Source organism: Neolamprologus multifasciatus, chromosome 13, assembly GCF_963576455.1.
Source record: "Neolamprologus multifasciatus chromosome 13, fNeoMul1.2, whole genome shotgun sequence".
NCBI lineage: Eukaryota > Metazoa > Chordata > Actinopteri > Cichliformes > Cichlidae > Neolamprologus > Neolamprologus multifasciatus.
In genome coordinates this window covers 13,141,176-13,162,302 of record NC_140451.1, presented here as the reverse complement: position 1 = coordinate 13,162,302, position 21,127 = coordinate 13,141,176, and the positions used below count along the sequence as shown (strand labels likewise).

At 40.7% G+C, this 21,127-nt stretch overlaps 1 protein-coding gene across 1 annotated transcript in view; it reads right to left on the bottom strand.

Annotated features, from left to right (window-relative positions):
- The window catches only part of macrod2 (mono-ADP ribosylhydrolase 2), a 406,707-nt gene that overhangs the window by 88,507 nt on the left and 297,073 nt on the right, over positions 1–21,127 (bottom strand). Inside the window, exons 7-8 of the mRNA XM_085183333.1 lie at positions 11,927–11,957; positions 1,680–1,753 (exon numbers count right to left, since the gene is read on the bottom strand). Of these exons, the coding sequence (XP_085039459.1) occupies positions 1,680–1,753; positions 11,927–11,957 (105 nt within the window). The remainder of the gene's footprint in view (positions 1–1,679; positions 1,754–11,926; positions 11,958–21,127) is intronic.

Sequence of the window (21,127 nt, the reverse complement as noted above, 5' to 3'; positions counted from 1 at the left end):
CATGTATTTGGATTCTTCCTGAGCTCTTCAAACAAACAAAATAAAAAAACATAATCACATCATGCATCCTTCTTTGTGGTACACGAAGATTAACAAAACGCCAGGCAACCGTGAATGAATCTGAATCTGCAAGGAAGCCCTCCTGTGCACGTGCATGCAATGCTGTGCTTCTGGGTAAAATATATCGCTATATTCTCCCAGATTTTATTAAAAGATCACTCTTGGTTTAGTTAGAGTTGAAGATCTACAGACTGTGTTCACAGTTTTGCCAAATATTGCTAAGGGAAGCCTCCGCAGATGTCTCTCACGCCCCCTCCATCCCTTGTAAAACATTTCAAACTTGGAACATCACGACTACGAAAGTCAGCTTTGAACATTAGCTTGTTATTTACAGTCAGCAATAACCTGGTTGAAACCTTCTTTCTGCCAGAGGCTTGATGGATTCCCCAAATACATGCTACAGGAATCACCAGGCAGAGCGCAAGTGCACAACAACGGCAAAATAATCAAGCAAGTCCGTATCGTTTGGCTGCTTGTTGAGAACATCCATAATACCGGCTGAAGGATGCTTCAGCACATCAAGCTGTGAGCTCTATAAAACACCTCAATCCAAAGTGACAGATATAAACAGTACCACAGTAAACAGAGACGACCCCCAAAGGTTAGCATCACTCACTGACTCACAAGCTGGCAAATGTTCTGCAAAGTCTTAAACAGTCTCCTGACAACTACAAATTTTTTTTATCATCGTGGACTAAATATATATGAATCTGTTAAATATCACTTGAAAGTCACGATGCATGTAAACCACTGCCATAAAAGCCACATGCAGCTATCTCCTGAGTTATTATTTTACAACAGTCTCATGAATTTTGACCCTGTTAATTAGTACTAACACATTAGCAATTAATAAAGTACTTTATAAAGGTGATAGCACCCTGGGTGAAGAACTTAAAATTTCACAAAACAAGATTACAACTTGATAATCGGTTCCTATCTGACATCAAGTCCACAGTGTGTTGAAAGCGTGAAGTAGGAGCTCTGTCAGCGAGCATATCAGTGTTTTTGTCAGCGAGTAAAATAACCTTGGCGGTAAAGATTTTTCTTACAAATGTGGCACACATTTTAGCTCTGCACAATGCAAATGGATGCATTACGGTCATTGCAAATGACAAGAGACGCAACAGATAAAAATTGAAGATGATTGTCTGCTTTCAAGATTTTACTGTTCGTTTAAGATAAACGTGTAAATTTGTGTTTTTGACCAGAGAAAATGTGGTAGTACAGCAGATCTGCATCTGAGCCTTCAGTTCTTGGAAGGCGTGATTATAAATTATCTAAAACAAATAACAATTTGAGATTATTCCATCTGATGTGTTTATGTTCTTCTGGGTTTGACAGCTCTTCCCAGCACTGACCAATTAAACAGTCAACAGACCATTTAAGACCCGATTAGACACAGACTGGCTTTTAATTTGATATGCATGCAGACCAAGCAAGGCAGGTGGATAAGATGTCTGTCTGAAACAGAGATGCATGACAATTGGAGTTCAGTGTTTCTGCTGTGGTCCAATCATCTCAGGTCACAGCAAATCGGCGAACGTGAGAAATAGGTGGTTACTTCACAAATGAGGAAGTGACCTCAGATCGACAACATGAATCATGCAGGCGTGTCCTACCTTATCAGGATTGTCTTCGATCCAGCGTTTTACTGTTTTCAAAGCAATGTCAGCTGCAGGCTCATTGGGAAAGCCTAGACATAAAAAAGGAAAACAAAAAAGAAGTGTCAATACCTGTTGTATACAACATGCAGATACCAGAGGGAGACAAAAACAGACAGGCAAACAAACAGAAACGGATATCTCCAAAGGTAATGGCATTTCTCCTTAAATCAATAGAAAGCAGCACAATCTGCTCGGCACTGGCAGATGAGCACAGCTGTCCGTTCAACTGCTGTAGAAGTTTGTTGCCAGATGCAGGGTGAAAAGAAGTGCTATTCTTGGAGGGTGAGGAGAGCAAATACAAGCTACATGTAAAGACACATCTGCAAGCATCATCTGGAAGTATAAAGCCCTATTCAAACCCTCACTTCAAGCAGAACTGATTAAGATTTTGTCTTGATGGGGACAATTACACTTAAACGTATGAACTTTTAAGCGACCTTATTTTACCCGCATGCCAGAGTAACCATAAAGGCAGCGTGGCTAAAAAGCAATGTGGTTGTATTAATCACAACAACTGTGCAAGCTGTTGTGATTGTATCAATAGAAAAAAAAGATTGTAACTTTATTAATTTTTAATAAGGGAAGGCTTTGCTAGATGCTGATCTCAGGATCATTTGCTTCCACTGTAGACAACTTCCCAAGTGCAAACACTTAGAATGAGCTATTGACTATAAAACCCTTCGGGCCAGCCTTGCTAAGAGCTAAAGAGTAGACAGTACATGCCATTACCAAAAGAGCTGACAATCTGCTATAGAGCAGTGTTTCAGCTCTCTTCATTTCAAAGTAATAATAGTTGAGTTTGTTTGTCTGTGTCGTTCACACTACTTGAGTCAGGCACATTGATTTTAGATCCTCGGCATAAATGCACAAGTTAGATTGCTGCTCTGTGAGTACAACCTTTACAGTTCAATATGTCTAATTCAAAGACCACAAGCTAACAGATAAACACAGCTTAATTTGTTCAGTCACAGTGACCCTCTTCAAGATTAAAAACTAGTTGCTCTTCTATTGTACAACTCCTGACCTCTGTAAGGCACAACAGGTTATGGGAGACGGTGTCATAGTCTAACGAAAGAGGTCAGGACTTCAATTTCAACCCACATAAACTGATACAAGAGCCAAGCCATTCTTGTAGCCTGCCAGGTATTGAACATGCCACATTTTCAAACACTGTTCCTGTCCTGGGTCATTGCCATGACTGTAGCGCGCTATGACCTATGAAACAGCCTTATAAGCACTGCAACAACCTCTATCATTTAAGTCAGATGTAAAGAAAAATTAAAAGCCAGAAATCGCTAACCTTACATTTCCTCTACTCTTTCATCGCGCTGTCTCAGACCACCTGCTGTCACAGTTTCTCAATAACTATTCTCTAAATGCTTCACATCAACTGCCTTGACAGTCAAGATATAGTGTGCAGTGCTTTAACCCTACCACCTTCACCCATCTGACTGCTGCTGATGTCTCTTTTCCTTACTGCTTCTCTTTCCCTCCCCTTCCACAGCTTGACAGGAGGGGCCGAATTACACCGAGGAGAGAAGAGGGGTTGACTAGCTGCTGAGCCCTTGCTGAGCCCCTGTTCAAGCTCTGGGTGAAGCAAGATGTGAGCTGCATACCGGCCAGCAGTGACAGCCAGTCTGCTTCTATGGCTCTGTTAGACAGTGTCTGCAGACAGTGCACAGCCCTGTTCACAGCTCCTGTCCTTCAAAAGATGCCCCGAGAGCTGCGTGCTCAGAACCTAATCCAGAATGCCAAATCGGTCTGCAGGTCACCTGGCTCTCCCTGTCTCCCAAGCACACTTAACCTTTCCAGTGATATAATTTCTTTTTTGTTTAAATGTTACCTTTTGGAAAAGTGCTACCACACCTATGAAGGAGTAACAACAGATCAAGTAAAACAAGCCAACAGATGTGTAGATGACAAGAAAGCTTAAAAAAATAGATCCACAAAGAAAACACCAGCTGTTTAGGAAACCGCAGGAGAAAAAAGAGAGTTGCCGGAGAAGTAGAACACAAACAAATGAAACAAATAAGTAAATTGTTAAAATTGTAAATAACTGCCTTTGTGCTCTAGCTCTATTCATCTTAAGAGAGAGATAAACAGGCACACATTATATTTGGAGCTAAAAACAGGTCTAAATCTCGATAATAGTACATGCTGGTCACCAGAAGTGTGGATGGCACTGAGTACATTTCATCTATTCTATGTGGAGTTTCTACAAATGCTTTATTGATTCGAGAGCTATACCTATTAATCATAGCGGAGAAGAAAAGAGGGGCAGAGAGAGCAGTTAGCTGGAGAAATAATGAAAACAGTAACAGGAAGGTGAAATGATAGACTTGGTAGTCTATGTTGGACAGAGATTTAGATGGAAAGCCTGTAAAAGGTGTCAGAGCAGCTGAGGGCAGCCTGGCAGAACGACCCTGCTCAACTGCAACATCAAGGTCAATGGCAGCATTTCGAGAGCTCTCTCATCATTTGTCTCCTTCTGCAACTTTTAACTTTCACCACCTCTCCTCTCTTTGTCCATTTCAGCCTGGCTACGTACGTTGAAACGGCGAGACAGAAAAACTCTCGGTCCACACGTCCAAAAGAGTCTTTCTCAGACCTGCGAGTCACAGCAGGAGTCGACACAACCCCGCTTCCTGAATGATGTTCAGCTCTGACTCTTTTATATGCTAAAGTACGCACAAAATGACAGAGTTCAGTGTTTTACTTCTCTATCTTCTCCTTTCAACACCTCCTTCTCATTTTTTTGCCATTTACTGTGTTGAGAGTTCGGGAAAAACCAATCTGTCAGGTGGCGGGCAGCTGGCGTCGGGCGCAGTGATGGTGGGCCCTCCAGGGTCCCTGCTCTACTTGGCTCGGCTCTCACCTATGCTGGGAATATGCTCGGCTTTGGGAGATTTGTCTTAGTGAGGTGCACTAATGGGATATGTGCAGCACAGCGCCGCTGATGAGGGCTCAGGTGGCGCAGTGTTATTTCTGCTGAAGGCTCCTCTACTTCATCACCGGGCACAGGGCGAGGAGAGGAGAGGGGAGAGAAACTTGCATGTACCGTGTAAATAAAAGGACACAACAACACTATTGCGTAACATCGGGATATGCAGTCAACAATGTTGACACTATAGCAGCTACAAGCCAAGTGTTCATCCAGTAATTTCATGCCTTTGACTTAAAGCAGCAACATTGCTTAATTTCCTTTTAATTTCCTTTTAGTTGAAGCTTTATTTTTATCCCCATCCAGCAAGTTACATCCATCTTGCGCATGTGCACACCTGCTTTGATGTAGCCAATCGACAGGATCTCCACCCTTTCTTTGCAAAGAAAGGGTGGAGATCCTGGTCATATGCAAAAAGCACTTCTTGCACAAGTCCTTATGTGATTTTTCAGGCATATAGTAGGTTGTGTATTTTACATGAAGCTAAAAACCAAAGAAAATCCCTTGAGTTTGATGTGAAAGCTAAAAATTCAGATATTCTTTTCAGAATGCTAAAAAAAAAGCTCCCATCTCAATCGTAGTCAACTCTGTAACAGTTGGAAAATAGTTCGTGGTCAAAAATATCCACTCAACTGTAACATGGGAGGAAAAAATATATATAAATGTGTACTCTGCCTTAGGGGAAATTTTGGCTTTAAGAACAAGCAGGTCCATTGCTCTGACTGTTGCCAGCATGGCAGCTCTTTCACATCCTAAATTTACTTTAACTCAACTTTCAGAGTTAACTTTTGCAACAAACTTGTGCAGCTAAGGTGTTTTTCCCTGTGGTGAGAAGTGGATGCATCACCTGATAAAGTGAGCAGTAGAAAGTCAACAAGTTGAATACATGTCCGGGCTATGTTACATTCCCATTCTTTATTTGCAAATGCATGGGTAGCCTTGTAGGCGCACACTGCAGATCACACCACTTTTGTTTTTCCTGAGTGGGCTTATATTGTGCAGAGAATACCACAGCCTGCTGTTATTTTAGGGCTTCATTATTTCTAGCGTTTCTTTCTCTCTCTTTCTCTCTTTTTAGCACCTAGTCTTCTGATTTTTTTTATTTTTATTCACAAGGATATGGTGCCAACAGATAACAGAAATGGTGAAGTCTGATAAAGTGAGGCTGTATGATGTTTGAATTCTTCAGAAATACAGAAAGTGCAGGTTTTCTCCCCTTGAGGCAGAAACTGTATTGTTGGTTCCACTCTCCTTCTCCACAGCTGTAGCTGGTCAAGTTCATGTCTCAACACTCGTCATTCATTTTGATGAGCTGTCTACCTTAAAGCTGTATATAGCCCGAGGCTGAGTTAGCTGGGGCTGGCAAACTCGCCACAGGTGTTGGAATGACAGTAAACTACCGCAGCGCAAAAAAACCCAAACACAAAACAAACATGCGAATGTTTGACCATGCGTAATATTCTGAATCACCAGGTATAAGTTTCTAGTTAAGTATTATGTATTTTTTTTAATTAGTGTTATTACTTCTCAGCTCCATTTTTCTCTTTTTGTAACATGTAATTGCTCCTTTCATAGCTGTATTTTTAACAACAGTAATAAAGCAATTTCCCTGCAGGGATCAATACAGTTTTTTTCCTGATTCTTCTTCTTATTATATTATGTTTAGAACAGTGATCTGTACTTGTTTTAAAGGTCTTCTGCAAGATAACGCCTTACAGCTTTCCTTGAAATATCTTAATAGTATTTTTTATTAAAAAAAAGGACTTTTTATTGCTGTTGTTTTCAATAAAATGTTGATAGCTTTAGTGCTGTTATTAAAGATAGCTGTAATAAGAGACAGGCAGGCTGGAATCATTTAAGCTCAGTATAAAATAATGTAGATTAGGTGGATGTGGTTTGAACAGTAGAAAATCATTAAGCGTAGCACAGCTGAGCTCTGCTCTAGTTGGAGGCATCAATGCTGTGCGTTCATCTGAAAAGTGAGCGGGGGGAACAGGGTAGTCACCCCATCAGGGCCCAGTGGAGAGGTGAGTTGACCCAGGGTGGAGGACAGAGTAGTGCCCCAGGACTCTAGACGCCATTGCGTGGGTGTCAAATGGCCCGGAGCTGCTCCTACACTAACACTGGGACACGACAGCAGGGCTGTGACCATGACCGACTTTGCAGCCCACAGAAGGAGACAGAGACAAAGAGGGATGGGAGGGTCTAATGTGAGGAAGAGAGGCAGGGGAGGGGGGGAAAGAGGTGAGAAGAAAGAGGGCAGAGCACAACAGCTGATGACCTTCCTTGGAAATAATCCATGTAGGTGATAGCATGCTTTGTCCTACATGCTAAAATTAACACCCGATGTTTTACTTTGTAAAAACATTCTGAGAAGTTTGTGGAATGAAAAAGTTTAATGCTCGAACAAGTTTCACAAACCCTTAAATCTATTGTCCTGTGGGTGGGAGGTGTTTTTACATTTGGCTTATCATCTGTGAAAATTGCAGGGAAAAAAGTGCTGAGAACAAATGCACATTGGGCCACGGAGATCTTGCTTTCTTTGAGCACACACTCTGCTGCCCACTGATACAACATATTGCTCCTACTGTATGTGCCTTGAAATACCAAATACCCAGCTAGATTAGGCTTCATGTATTTTGAGCGAAGGGGGAACCTGCCTGGGCCATTTCTGGCAAGCTAGCAGCAAGCAATCACTGTTTAAAGATAAGGTGCATGAATGTCTCCAGCCCTCCTAATCCTAGACAGGGATAAAGAGAGCCAGACCATGATGCTGGTAAGAGAAAAAAAATCTTAGCTGCTTGACACCTTTGATCTGGACGGTACGGGATGGCAGTGTGGACATACCAGTAAAGCTTTGGTGGATTACATCCACATATCTCCCACAGCCACCAGTCAGTGCTAAAAGTCCTTTGTCAACAAATCTCGGATCAGTTACAGAGACAGATGAGCCAGAGGTGAAGGGTTAGCAGTAAACAGGAAGATATTTGTCCAAAGAAGAGAAGCAGCTTTGCCACATCAAGTGCCTCTGATTCTTTTGATAGCGTTATAAATACATTTGTGCAATGGCTTCTTATCCAGCAAACAGCAGAAGTAATATATGTGTCCTTGCTTATAAACTGCATGCCTCATTATGGGGTTGTTGAAAAGTGCTTTTTCAGCACTGCCTAAGACCTGATCTGCACAAGGTGCAAAAGTCTAAAATGCATCTGAAAATAGTTGTTTTTTCATATGATTGTCCTTGTATGGCTAATAAGACAGACTTGTCAGGGAGAACTAGAGACAAGAGGATGCATAGGAGGAAGGACAGAAAACAAAAGGATTGCAAAAGAGAAAATGACCTCTCTAAGTCGAGGTAGTTGGACTCTTGGCACTGATCCTGTGAGACGTTGAGAGGTGTCTCCTCCGTGGAAGGAATAATCCATTTAAACCCAGGTCGCACGGCTGTGATTGATGTGCAAACAGAAGCAGCACTTAATAACCTCTATCATGCTGGGTGACCTCGTGGCCCACGGTGGGCACCAGTTTGTTTATGGGTGGTACCTCCGACACACTATCGGTGCAGAAATTCTGTTGTGGCTAATGGGCCGGACTGAGGGATTGGACTGTCAGCGCAGTGTGATCTCTCATTTTTCTTTCCAAGCGTCTGAGGTACCCCCTGCACACCTCTACTACACCCAACCTCCCTGTTCTGCCATCATCTGTCAGTGGTGACTGAGTCTTCGGGAATATGGAGGCGTGAGAGAGGGTGTCAATTAGCATTAACTTTCCCTGACAAATCTGTTTGTCTCGCCACAATGGCCTTGGATAACTTGTTCCTGATTCCTCTGTGTCACGATGTTTGGGGCACAGAATTTGTTTTCTTGCTCCAGTTCAAGTGCAGAAATAGGTCAAGCACGTGTACATAAGCATAGTACCTGCATGACCGTGAACGCATACTCAAAATGATGCACATTCAACAGAGACAGAAAGAGATTTCTTTTTTAGAAAAAAATCACAGGCAAACATCGGGATCGGGGAGATGTGACTTCCACGCTAAAGAGCTTTTGTTTATATTGCTAAAATGGAAGCTGACCTTAAAGGTTATCTAAAATGCACAGAAAATGTCAGAACTCCCGACAAGAGAGCAGAGGCCCTTTCAGAATATGGCAGTACTCAGGGGGCACGCAGAGGACTCGGAGAACAACAACACAGCTCTGTGCTATCTATACTGTACTTCCTTTGAAAGTCCCTCCTCTATTTGCCCTCTGCTATGTGAAGATCTTTAGTCTTAATCAGCTGTTGTTCTGTGGAGATCTAGTTATGGAAGCGCTAAGCTGTTTATTTATTAAACAGCCTGTTTAATTCCCCCCTCCCACTCCACTGCATGCTTGGCTCTGCACAGACCATCCTTTTGATGTGAGGGGGCTCCTGGTGGTGTGGTATGACAGGCTCCCACTGGCAGTGCAGCACACAGCAGCACAGCGAATGGCAATAAGTGGTGCCCTCGTCAGCGGCGCGCAGTACAAACAATGACCCCCCACCCCTCTCTCTCCCGTACATGTATTTGCACTACCTTTGTGCCACTACAGCTACTCTACTCCATATTTTTGCTTTTAACACAAAACACTGTATATAACCATTAGCTGATGCTCTTCACTATACTTCTTGACTTCAGCTTGTTATGTAATTTGTTACGTCACGAGAAGTCAGACACTCGTGTTTAAGCGGATAACATATATTTTGCAGGAAGAGGAAGGAGAGTGGACTAAAAAAAGAAGAAGCCCCTGTGAGATGTGTGCATCGGCAGGTGGAACGAAACATAACATCGCAGTAAAGATGTGTGTGTGTGTGTGTGTGAACTGCAAAAAAGTGACAGGGGAATTTATTCAAAATCCCAAATGGGAAGTGTTCTATCAAGAGCATAATTAAACGTCTTGTGATTTATGAGCACGCTTTACTAAAGACTGGTCTTTATTAACACACATATGCAATAGCGCGTGTCAGGATAGCTCGCCACTCGGACTATCTTTTATCTATGCCGGGCAGTTTCAGCTAGTTTAATGAGCACTGCCAAAGTTTATCAGGCTCTATAATCAGTACTTTGCGTGTGTAGTATTTCAGAGTGCAACAGCTGGCAGTTAGTTATAGTCCAGGTTTGATAAAGGCAGAGGAGTAATGGCTTTGGTTGGAGAGAAAAACAATCACAAACAGATGTAAGGTACCCAGCATGTGGGCAGAGGCTTTTTTGATGTTCCCCAGGGGCTGCGGATGAATCATTTTATTTTTGCATACTGTCTACAGTTGGAAATCAAAACACAAAACTCAGACTACATCCTTAATTACTTTGTTTTTCATTAGACGTTTAAAAAAAACAAAGAAATATGGAAAGGTAGAGGCTTCTGTGCTTTCACTAACGGACTAGGACTACATCAATAACTAACAGGTTTAATCAATAACCAAACTGTCATTTTTCATACAGAAACAGTTTCTAATCATAATCGTGAAAATTAGCTCATCCGGTTTGATCTGTGTCTTCACATCACATGTGACATGTTTGTTCAGGACATGAAACGGCAGCACAAATCTCTGGCATGTCAACTGGAAACGAGTCAGAACCGCCCGAGTATAATCACAGCTGAATGCACCTCACAAGCGTCTGCACAGATGATTTTCAGGGTATGTTTTACCAGCTGAATGCACTCTGTTTGCAAGTTATGGCAAATATTCTAGCACTGTAGAGACATGTGCCGCTGAAATGCACAGCAAATCACAAATAAGGTGCTCAACTGTCACTGATTATCAACATTTTATCATTTTCTTTATGAGCTGTGACCGGATAGTTGCACCGACACACATGTGCACTACAGTCCAGTCCCTAGCTTTTAATAAAATCCAGTCAGTAGCTGTTGATGCTTCTCTTACAGTTTGAGATATGGCTTCAAATGTCTGCATTTTAAATAAAAAACCAGCATCAGGTCTTAATAGCACACTCAAGTAGCTCAGATGTGTCTGTGCTTATCTACACCAATGATGTTGTTAAAAAAAATCATTTTAAATTAAATTCACACAGTGACACAGCTGTGGAAGTAAGCTGCAGTAGGTTTACTAAATTATGTAGCTTTTATGTAGCTTTATTAGAACAACAACAGCTGCATAGGTGTATATAATAAATCTGAGCGAGGTCAACCACATGAAGAATAGTACAGAAAGCACCGGAAATATAACTCCCCGACGTAAAATGGACAAAAGACAAGTATCATCTAAAATGATCTGAATTACCGAGGAATGTGAAAGGAATTATCCACCCTTTGGTCTCATATATTTTAATTATCTGGTTTTCTTTGCTGTTTTCAGAAGAAGGTTTCGAGGGCTTTTGAAACTTTTGTTAGTTTTGCTTTCAGTGGAAAAGGATTCGAGTTCAATATGTCACTTTTGAATTCGCATTACACTCGGCACGTGGACATAATAAATGCTGTGTTGTATGCCTATTGAGAGCGCGAACAGTGCATATACATATCTTGAGGAAACAGTGTTTGTAAAATTGGCAGCACCTCATCTTGTGAAATGATCAGAGGCAATTATCGACTCTCATGAGATCCCTGCCTAAAGAAGTATAGACCCAGAATAATTTATCAGTTGTTGCCTCGCACATTTTTTTAAATTGGCAGAATACTGTAGGTATCTGCAATTACGCATAACTTTACAGAGCAGTTATGGCTTCTTATGTGGAACTACATTGCTGCTAATAGTCAGCTGCAAACAACAGAAATTAGCATGTTAATTAATCCTTACACATTTGGCACCTACTACAAGTATTGGAGCTGTATGCAAATTCATAAACTGTACAGTGTACGGTGTGGGATAAAAACAGGCAATTTAAATGATCAAAAGAGTCAAAGAATCAACATGTTTTCTTGCATTTAACTTTTTTTTATCTTCAAAACTCAAAAATTCTGTTCATATCAACAAGTCTGGTTTCTTTTCAGTGTGACTTTAAGTGTAATGAGCACATAAGCTCTCTGCCAGCAAAGCCTTGCAGCTTATTTGGCTTCGATCTCATGAGGGTGCATAAGCAGTATTCAGGCATTTTGTTCACCTTCAGGTGAACTTGTCGGTATATTTAGTATTTATATCTAAGTAACCTCCTGCCCTATGTGCATCATTTTAAAATATTCAGCCACAAACTGGGGAATATGAACAGCTTGTTATCATTGAGTTGCACTGAAAGAACAAAGCAAATGGATAAAAACAGAAATAAAAGAAGGGAGACTGAGCTTACCGTAGATGCCTGTGGATATACATGGGAAGGCCTGCGCAAAGAGAGAGAGAGATGGAGAAAACAATCAGCATGATCACACAAATTAAGACAAAAGTAACTCCTCTCAGTCGCTTTGAAGCCAAACGTTTAATTTTGCAGCAGACGAATTCAAACGTCATCTACTGAAATAAAATGTTGCACAACTGCACCCATCTGCATTAAACTGTAACTATTGTCAGGCATCTACTGTACACTTGTATGATTGCCATTTACCGCGACTGCTTCACTTGTTTATTCTCAGGAGCAGCAATTTACACTAACATTTGACGAATTCCCTGCAGTGACGATGCAGAAGTGTGTCGTAAACCATATTCCAGCTTCAATGCAAGATGCATAAATATAAATACTGAAGTGAAAAAGAACATTTTCCCAGGACTCTGTGAAGTCCTGGGAAAAACTACAATACAAAACAAGATTCAATAATTTGTTTGGGCACTGACTGGCCCATTACAATACCCTGATTCTTTTCTTTTTCAGCCATTCTGTTGTTGCTGGGCTTTGGATGACACTTCGAATACTGGCCAAGCTTTAACTGTTGGATAATTATCCTCACGTGTGAAAATGTTGGTGTCCAGAGTTCATGGCTGACTCAAAGACCACAAGAGGCCAAAATCCTGTGGCTGCAGAATAAGCCCACATCATCACCCCTCCATCACTGTGCTTGACCGTTGGTATGATGTGTTTGTGCTGATATGTTGGGTTTGATTTTGGCCAGAAATGATGTTGTGCATTATGACCAACAGCTCCACATTTTCCCTGTCATACTGCAATGCTCTTTTTAGAGAAAAGACCACCCTCCACCTGACAACCCTGCCAAACAAACCATACTTCTTCAGCTTTTTTGTAATTGTTCTGTCATGAACTTTAATATTTAACATGCTATCTGGGGACTGTAGAGTCTTAGATGCACTGCACAGCCTGACCTTGGGATGAATCTGCTAGGACGACCAGTCCTGGGAAGATTGTGTTAACAGACACCTGAATGCTCCAGACCAGCAAACTACCAAAGCACATTGCTGCTATTTACCCACTTTATTCCTACAGAAGATTAAGGATATACTTCATTTTTCACAGAACTGCATAGATACACAGTATACTTTTTGTTAGCATCCAAATAAAAGCTTATCAAACATCCCTCTTTACACACATATTTTATGTTTTTTAAGTTCCATCTTCGACTGTTACACCAATCACTGCATTATAATGCATGTATTATATGTATACTTGCTGGCCAGTATAGCTCATGATGGAACAGTGGATTTCACACCTTATTAATCATGACTATCCAAATGAGATCGACCTTGTCTGTCGCTTACTTTTAGTGTCTAAGGTTTAAGTGTCTTTGATTTCAATACACAGTCTGTGACTCACAGACAAACAAACTTTATTGTGAGTAAAAATACAAACTGCCAGCAGTGACTCAGTTGTGTTAAAGTAGCAACAAGGGCATCCCAGCAGGAGGTTTTTTAGTGCATGATGATAAAGCTAAACACAAAATCCCAGTAATCGCTGCCACATTTGGATCAATAGCACAAATCAATAATATAGCAGCCACCAAACTGCAGGAAAGCACATACACCAAACAAAAGAGACATGTGGAGAATGAGAAGAAGGATAAATAGAATTATCTTCGTGACCCAAAGAGCCAAAACCAACACATATTTATTTATGGACGTCTTTTCCAAAAAGATTATAAAAAGTAACCACCTTGTAATAGTTCTGGCTTTGCAGCACTTTGCAGCAGACATATTATTCAAGCATGGCTTTATAGCTGAAAATAGTTTCATTACTCTTTACTTCTGTGAGCTAATATATTATGATACATAGGCCTTGCTATAAGCTCCCCTATTTCACATTCATCTTTTTAAGTATATTAATAAACACTAAAGAGAAAGAATTTTTTTCAAAGGTCCCATTTGTCCTCAAAACAAGCTGAATACGTGCTTTAGTTCTTGCATTCATCAAAAGGCGTGGCTACAACATTAATATAATAAGATGACAAATGAAGAAAAAAAAAGGAAAATGTTTCCTCTAGCAGCTCATAAAGCTGGATGAATATAGAACAACAAAACAGCATGGAGATTAATCAAAGAATAACACCCGTACGTCAAGTTCTCTCAGTGCCAAAACTAAGCCCAACAGTTTGCTTTTCTCACACTGACCCTGTCAAGTTGCATTTAGAAACAGGCTGTTTCTATTAGCTGTGCCAAGATCGCTTCGTTTTAGAAATGAAAACACGATTAATAGATCTGAAAGAGAACGAACCATACATGTCTCCTCATAGAGCGATTATACAAATGCGTTGATCAACGCATTAATCTTCGAGCCATTTCAACGTATAGCATTAAGAAAGCAAATAATTAATTACAAGGACAAAAAAGATATTCAATTTTTTTTTTTGTGACTTTAAAGCATCATAACCTGTGACTCTAGCTTTGAAATGCAATGGTCTGTTTTTCCTTGGTTTAGGTTAAGAGGAAAGACTCTGTTGCATTCTTATTTACCAGTTTTCAGGTTCCGCCTGTCAAGGTAAATCTTTCTTCTGTGGGCTGATTTAAATCTTTTACTGATGCTTTGACCTTTCCAGATGACTGTCTGGGTCTGACACAAACCACAGATGATGAAGCGTGGAAAAGCATGGCCGTTTTTAGCCCTGTGCCAGGCTCAGACCGTGGCACGCGCAGAGGCATACTGAGATTAAAAGTGCAAAACTGTCACATATATCCTAACACAACAAACAATATTTCAAAGAATTACTGCGTGCAAATAGGATTACTTATAATAGACTGACTCATTAGAGGCACAGAAAATCAGAGTATCTCAATTATAAAAATTGATGACACTTTTACATATAGGCAATAGTCTATTGAAGCTGGAATCTAAATTACCCCAGCAGAAGAAAACGATATGAAGGACTATCATAATAAGGAAAGTTACTTCCTGTCAGGCAGCCAAGGTGATCCTGAGCCAGAAGTCTCGTTATCCTCTCTCAGCTTAAAGGCCAAAGTGTCAGTCACCTGACGTGGAACTTCTGCTCCGATTGCACCTTTAACATATAACAGGCTGTGGGAGTGACGGCCTATCAGCGTAATCAATTAAAATCCTTTTTATTAGTTCCTTGGCTGATCCATTAAAGGACTATTGATCACGCTGGTGTGAAATTGCACCAGGTAATCACTTAATGGGATGCTGTCAAAATGTGACACCGCTGTGACACATTCATTTACTTGTTTGAAGGGCATTTGATTGCAAGAGGGAAAAGTAGTACACAGTAATGTGGAAAGGTTTTAAGCACTTTACAAGGGTTAGATTCATATTCATCACTCAGCAACGTCAGGGAGTTGCCTAATCGGTCCAAAAATCAATCAGTAGCTCGACAATGACCCCAAGCATGCAGCCGGAGTGTTTTCTCAGATTCTCAAGGATCTTGAGGATGACATGGAGAGACAAACACACAAAATATCTGCCAAATATTGTACCTCAAAACACTGCAGCCAGTGCCCAGAAAAGAATTAGAGCTGTTTTCAAGGTAAAGCAAACACTTAAACTACTAAATGTCTGTTACCTGTTACCTGTATACAGATTTAATCTGCTTTAGTAACATATTCAGTCAAATTAATGCAGAGTGATGATTATGGCGAGAACCTTAGATGAAAATGAAATGCTACAACGTGTCTGTGAAGGTTCTCAGTCATCCAGGTCATCGTAGTCTAAGGAGCGTCTGGGCTTCTTTAGGTTTCTTGAAGACGTTTCACTTCTCATCTGAGAAGCTTCTTCAGTTCTAAGAGCAACTGGTGGCGAGTCCCAAATTTTAAGCCCTATGGGAGTGTCCCCAAGAGGGTCATGGACTCCGTATTGATCCTCTACTTAATCACACAAGCCAAGGTGTGAAAACGAGTGTGGGTCACAATCAGCCAAGGTTTCAGCTCACTGTGAAACCTGGCCCCACCCTATCATGTGATTTACTGAGGTCAAATGGCCCAGGATGTGAGTGGGTGTTAAGGCATTTGGGAAGGGATCTCAAAACTGGATTATAGATGGCAGAGAGTTGGTGTCATAAGCCACCATCCCTGTTCAAAGATGGTCGTTCACAGTGAACATACATGGCTTCTTTCACCCCTCTTTCAAACCATCTGTCCTCTCTGTCCAAAATGTGAACATTGGCATTCTCGAAAAAGTGACTTCAGTTAGGTTTCATTTTTAAGCATCCCTCTGAAGGACACAGAGAAATGGTTCTGCAAAATGAAGGGCTTGTCTTTTTACAACTACATTACATTGGCAATGCCACGAAGAGCTCCTGACATGAGCTGCTGCTCATGTTCTTGATCAAACTTAATTTAAGTTGTGATGAATTTTCAACCACCAAGCAGATGCAGTTGATACAAGCCACCTTATTTCATAAGGTGATAATTTAATTGATGTTTTTAGATCATAATATACATTAATTTAAGAATGCCTTTCAAAACCAGGTGACAGAGGATGCTAAGAGGAGTGACCAGCAGTTGAAGTACTTTGACAGAAATTTCAAGCAACAATTTTCTGTAAAATGAATTAAATGCAAATCTCTCATTTGTCAACACAAACAAACAAACAAACAAAAACCTGAACATTTAAATCAATGACAAAACAGATTTCATTATATCTGTATTCTACTCATTCTGTGAATTAGTCATTTTGAACATGTTACAATGTTAAAGAGTGCTTTACCATAAACACTCAAATTTAGAGAGCACAGGACAACCTGGTGATCAAGCAAAATACCTTAAATAGCCATTAGCATCACGTCCATAAAAATTCATCTAGTTACACTAAATTGATCGCTCTTTGCTACTGTAGTGCAATTTTTGCAGTGAGACAGATGATAATGCAGTCTGACATTTACAACTATTATTTTAATTGTGGAATCTGCAAAGTACAGTGAATACAAGGTTCTTGATATTTTAAATGGTATCTTTACCATGCCCATGCATGCATTTTGAATTGAAAATATTTCAGAGAACGGTAGAAGAGATAAGGAAGAGCACGCTGAGCAGCAGGAAACACTAAGCGTACATATGAAGGTGCAACAGCGGGAACCAAGTAACATAAAGAGAAAGGTCAATACTGTGATGATGTCATTGTTAATGCACATTATAAGACTTTGTCAGCAAAAATCATGCTGAAGCTCAATCTACTTTATATGGATCTATCAGGCAGTAAGCGTGCAATGTAATATTTAAAACCAGTTTACTTTTATTTTTCACTAACCAAACATATTTCATAGATTTTATATAAACTCTTTAAGAACAACAGCCCCTCAAAATGCTTCTGCACATAATACTCTATAGTATCACATATAGCAGTAGTGCTTTTAAAGACAGAAAAGAAATGACGGGCAGAATTTAAGCCAAAATCACACTAAATGCAACAAAGTTGCTACAGTAGTTTTCAGAGGCAAACCAGAGAGTGCAGCAATGTAAGAATAGTAAAGCACAACCCACTTCTCATCTCCTTTCCTCATCAACCCTGGGCCACCATTGACGACATTTTTGCATACATACTTTTATATCTGCTTACACTGAATAAGGTCTAATGTTAATTAGGGCTGTCAGCACTATATTTGCAGTCATGACCTATGATTTGTTGTTTAGGTTATTATTTCTATCTCTGGCTGCTCATTAGAAATGAGTCAGCGTGTACGCCTGCACCCTGGTATGGGGCTATAGCTGACATGTAGGCTTGTTGCTGATTTTCTTTGCTCAGAGTGTTCAGAAATTGGTCACCAGGGAAATTACTCTGTTGCCAGGGCTCCTCCCTAATCTATCACATCACTTTAAAGTGGAGCACCTTTCCTCTCAGTATTTCCACACACTTATTTGGTTCAAAATGCATTAGATACAGCACAGAATGAATAAAGTGTGCAATGTTTTCAAGGAAAAAAAACAATTCATTTGGACTTTTGGTGTTACGTATAACTCAAATGCACTGACAAATATCTGCATGTTTACAGAGACTGCATTTTCATTTTAAAACAACTTATTAATGCATGATTTATTGAGTGCATATTGTGACTAGAGTTTACCAAATATAGCGCTCATAAAACATAGTCACTGTTACCGCTAAGTTTGATGGCCTGCAGCTTTTTATCATTTGTTAAACAGCAGGAAATGGCACAATAAAGATAAGTTCAACCTGTGACAAAATGCTGTTGCGTTGCTGTACCTGCTGCAGGCACTTCACAGTAGCCAGGAGCAGACAGGTTAATGGAGAGAAAAGCATGCATGGGCACAGTGACCGCAGGATCCTGCCGGGGGAGCACCTCGTCTCGGCTGGCTGAGTAAATAGCACTGGACCCGGGGTGCTGCCCCAGTAGGTAGGAGCCTCCTAGCCTGTTTGCAGATGGAAGGTATGCTTATAAATCACAGCAGCATGGGGAGATCTTGCGCAAATGTGACCACAAGTATGTTATTATTCACCAGTGATGCCACAGTGTGGGCTTACATCAGGGCATCAAAAACAGGAATCCAACAGAATCCTCTTTGTTGACTGCTGTAATTCTTTAAGCATGTAGGTCATGCCTGGTTTTTCAGTTTCACGAATTGGCTACCTGCTGCTGCAGAAAGGAACATGCCACAGTTACAGATTAGGATATTTAAATATGACACATTAACACCCTTTTATTCTGCATAATACCACAGTCAATACTCTGTGTCATTATGCTAAATGGAGGATGGAGAAATGCAGAGGCTAGGAAACCTGGCACCTAATGGCCCGGTTCCCACCACCAGTTTTAATATGTGCCAAGATCAAATACAACTATTATCACAATTACATCTGTCCATTAAGATCTCAGCATCATTGGCTGTGTAGGGAATTACACGCGAGCCAGGATGGACCTTTGCTACTCAGGGGATGATTTCACTTCCCAGGTAGAGTGCACAGACAGTGCACAGAGTTTCAGGAACGGCACGCTCGCTTTTAGGTGCCACTCATGGAAAGCACGTGTCCAAAATCCAGGAGTGACTATGGCAATTCCAGCTCCTCCGATGAGCAGCTGTAAGGGTGGGGATAATGAAACTCGGAACATAAAATGACCGTTTTATGTTCCTGCTGTGTGGACATTTGACGTGTTTGCGTGATCACAAATTGTTACGGTGTCTGCGAAGAAATGCCATGAATCAGCCTTCAGGTAGAGCATTCGTATTGTTACAAACAGAACAGAACATCTCTTTCCTCCTTGAAGGTCCTGCCAGCAATAAATACAAAACTGTGCTGCCTCAAAGCATTTTCTATCCTTAAGAAATATTAGGTAACATTTAACAAAAACAGAAATGAAAATATAGACCTTTAGAAGAGTAGTTATCACAATGTTTTTTCTTCAAATCCAGATCCATCTATTTTTTTGTGCAAATGTGAGTCCAAAGGAGCAAAGAAACAAAAGGTGGAATCACTGACAGCAGCTATCATTTTAAAGTATACTTCAGATATACTTCAGTACCCTGAATATTTGCATTTTACTATTGAATCCCCAGCCTATATGGACAGAATTATATTACAAAAATAATATACTATAATATATACAAAAGTACATTCTTTATTTTCAGTTCAATAGAATGACTCATCCTCATCACATCCCTTCTCACTGTTACTATAAAAGAAATCTGTAGCTTATTTGCTCAAGCCGTGTTTACTCCAGACACGAGGAAAAGTGGGCTTAGAAAGTTTACAAGTGAGCCCTTAAGCACTTGCTAATGGTACAGCGGGACAATCCCGAGTCCTCGCTGACTTAACTAAACACAGATTCGGAAGTAAACAACGGCACACTTTGGGATTGGATCAATGGTAGATCGTAGCTGGACATAATTAACTTTCTTTGGATATAATGGAGCTCAGGCTGCTCTATGATTACCTTCACTGCGCTCACTTCCACAGCACTGATCCCATCTGCACGTGCAAAGGATGCAGTGTTACAGGGGAAGAAAGGCAGGTTGCAGCGTGTCTGTCAGCCAAACAATGACAGTGCTGAGATGGCTGGGCAGAAAAAAGGTGTAAATGCTTCAGCCTTTGGACGGTGCAGAGCGGTGAGGCAAATACACAGAGATGCCGAACTGATGGCTTCTTGATTCATTGATCCATGACCAGCTTGTATGGTTGATCGAGCACAGTTTACCCCGAAGCCTACAGTGCAAAGGTACACAAAGAAGGTGTTTTTTAATACAATTCGATCATGCACTAATAACTATAAAACAACTTTAAAACATTTACAGCTACACTCTATAAGTTGACACGCTTCAAAGATTAAAAATATACATATTGTATTCTGAACCAGTGCAGCAAAAATACAGCAGGAAACTGTTCTCTTTTATTTCTCGTTTCATAGTGAGTTTTCACAGGAAAAGTGTCAACTCGTGACAATGATCCTGTCAGTGTCAAGTGGGAACATGATGTGAATCTGAGCTGAAGGTGCATGCAATCAGACGTCGGCTTGTATTTATGTATGAGGCCTCCTGCTCAGGATTAGCTGAACTTATATCACTGGCCACTGAGCAACAGAGAGGCAAAGACAAAGGGAAGAAATTCACATCTGTGAGAAAAACTGACCTTTACATGACCTGCACACGGCTGACAGAATTCAAATGAGTATAGGTGAGAACCATGTCAAGTAAACTCAAAAGCAAAATGCATTCCTGCTGCTCCACTATACCTCCTCTGTACAGCTGCAGGCAGACTTCTTCTTGGATATATTCAGTTTTTTAAAGTTATATGATATTGATTAAATTATCATGCTTGTGGTGGGTGAAATCAAGACTGCTGTGAAAAGCTGAGAAAGTCCAACTCGGACTCGGATTGACAGCCGGAGAATAGAGCTGTGGCTTCGTTCTCCATAGAGCAGTAAATTCATAAATAGCAGCTTGTGGTATTACACTAGTTTACAGTCAAAATGCATTTGAAATGACTGTATATCAAGCATACAATAATCTGGCTTGAATGTTAAGAAAGGGGTGGGCAGGCAGACTAATCTCAAGCAATTCTTGACTGACTGTAAAGGATGCCCATTCACACCCAGTTAGTCTAGCCAGTACCAGTCACTCAAGCCAGTAAACACAGAAACCAACATGAGCATCTGAGAACTGATCCACTCTGATCACTGATCCATCAATTGCTCATTTACACAGCTTAATG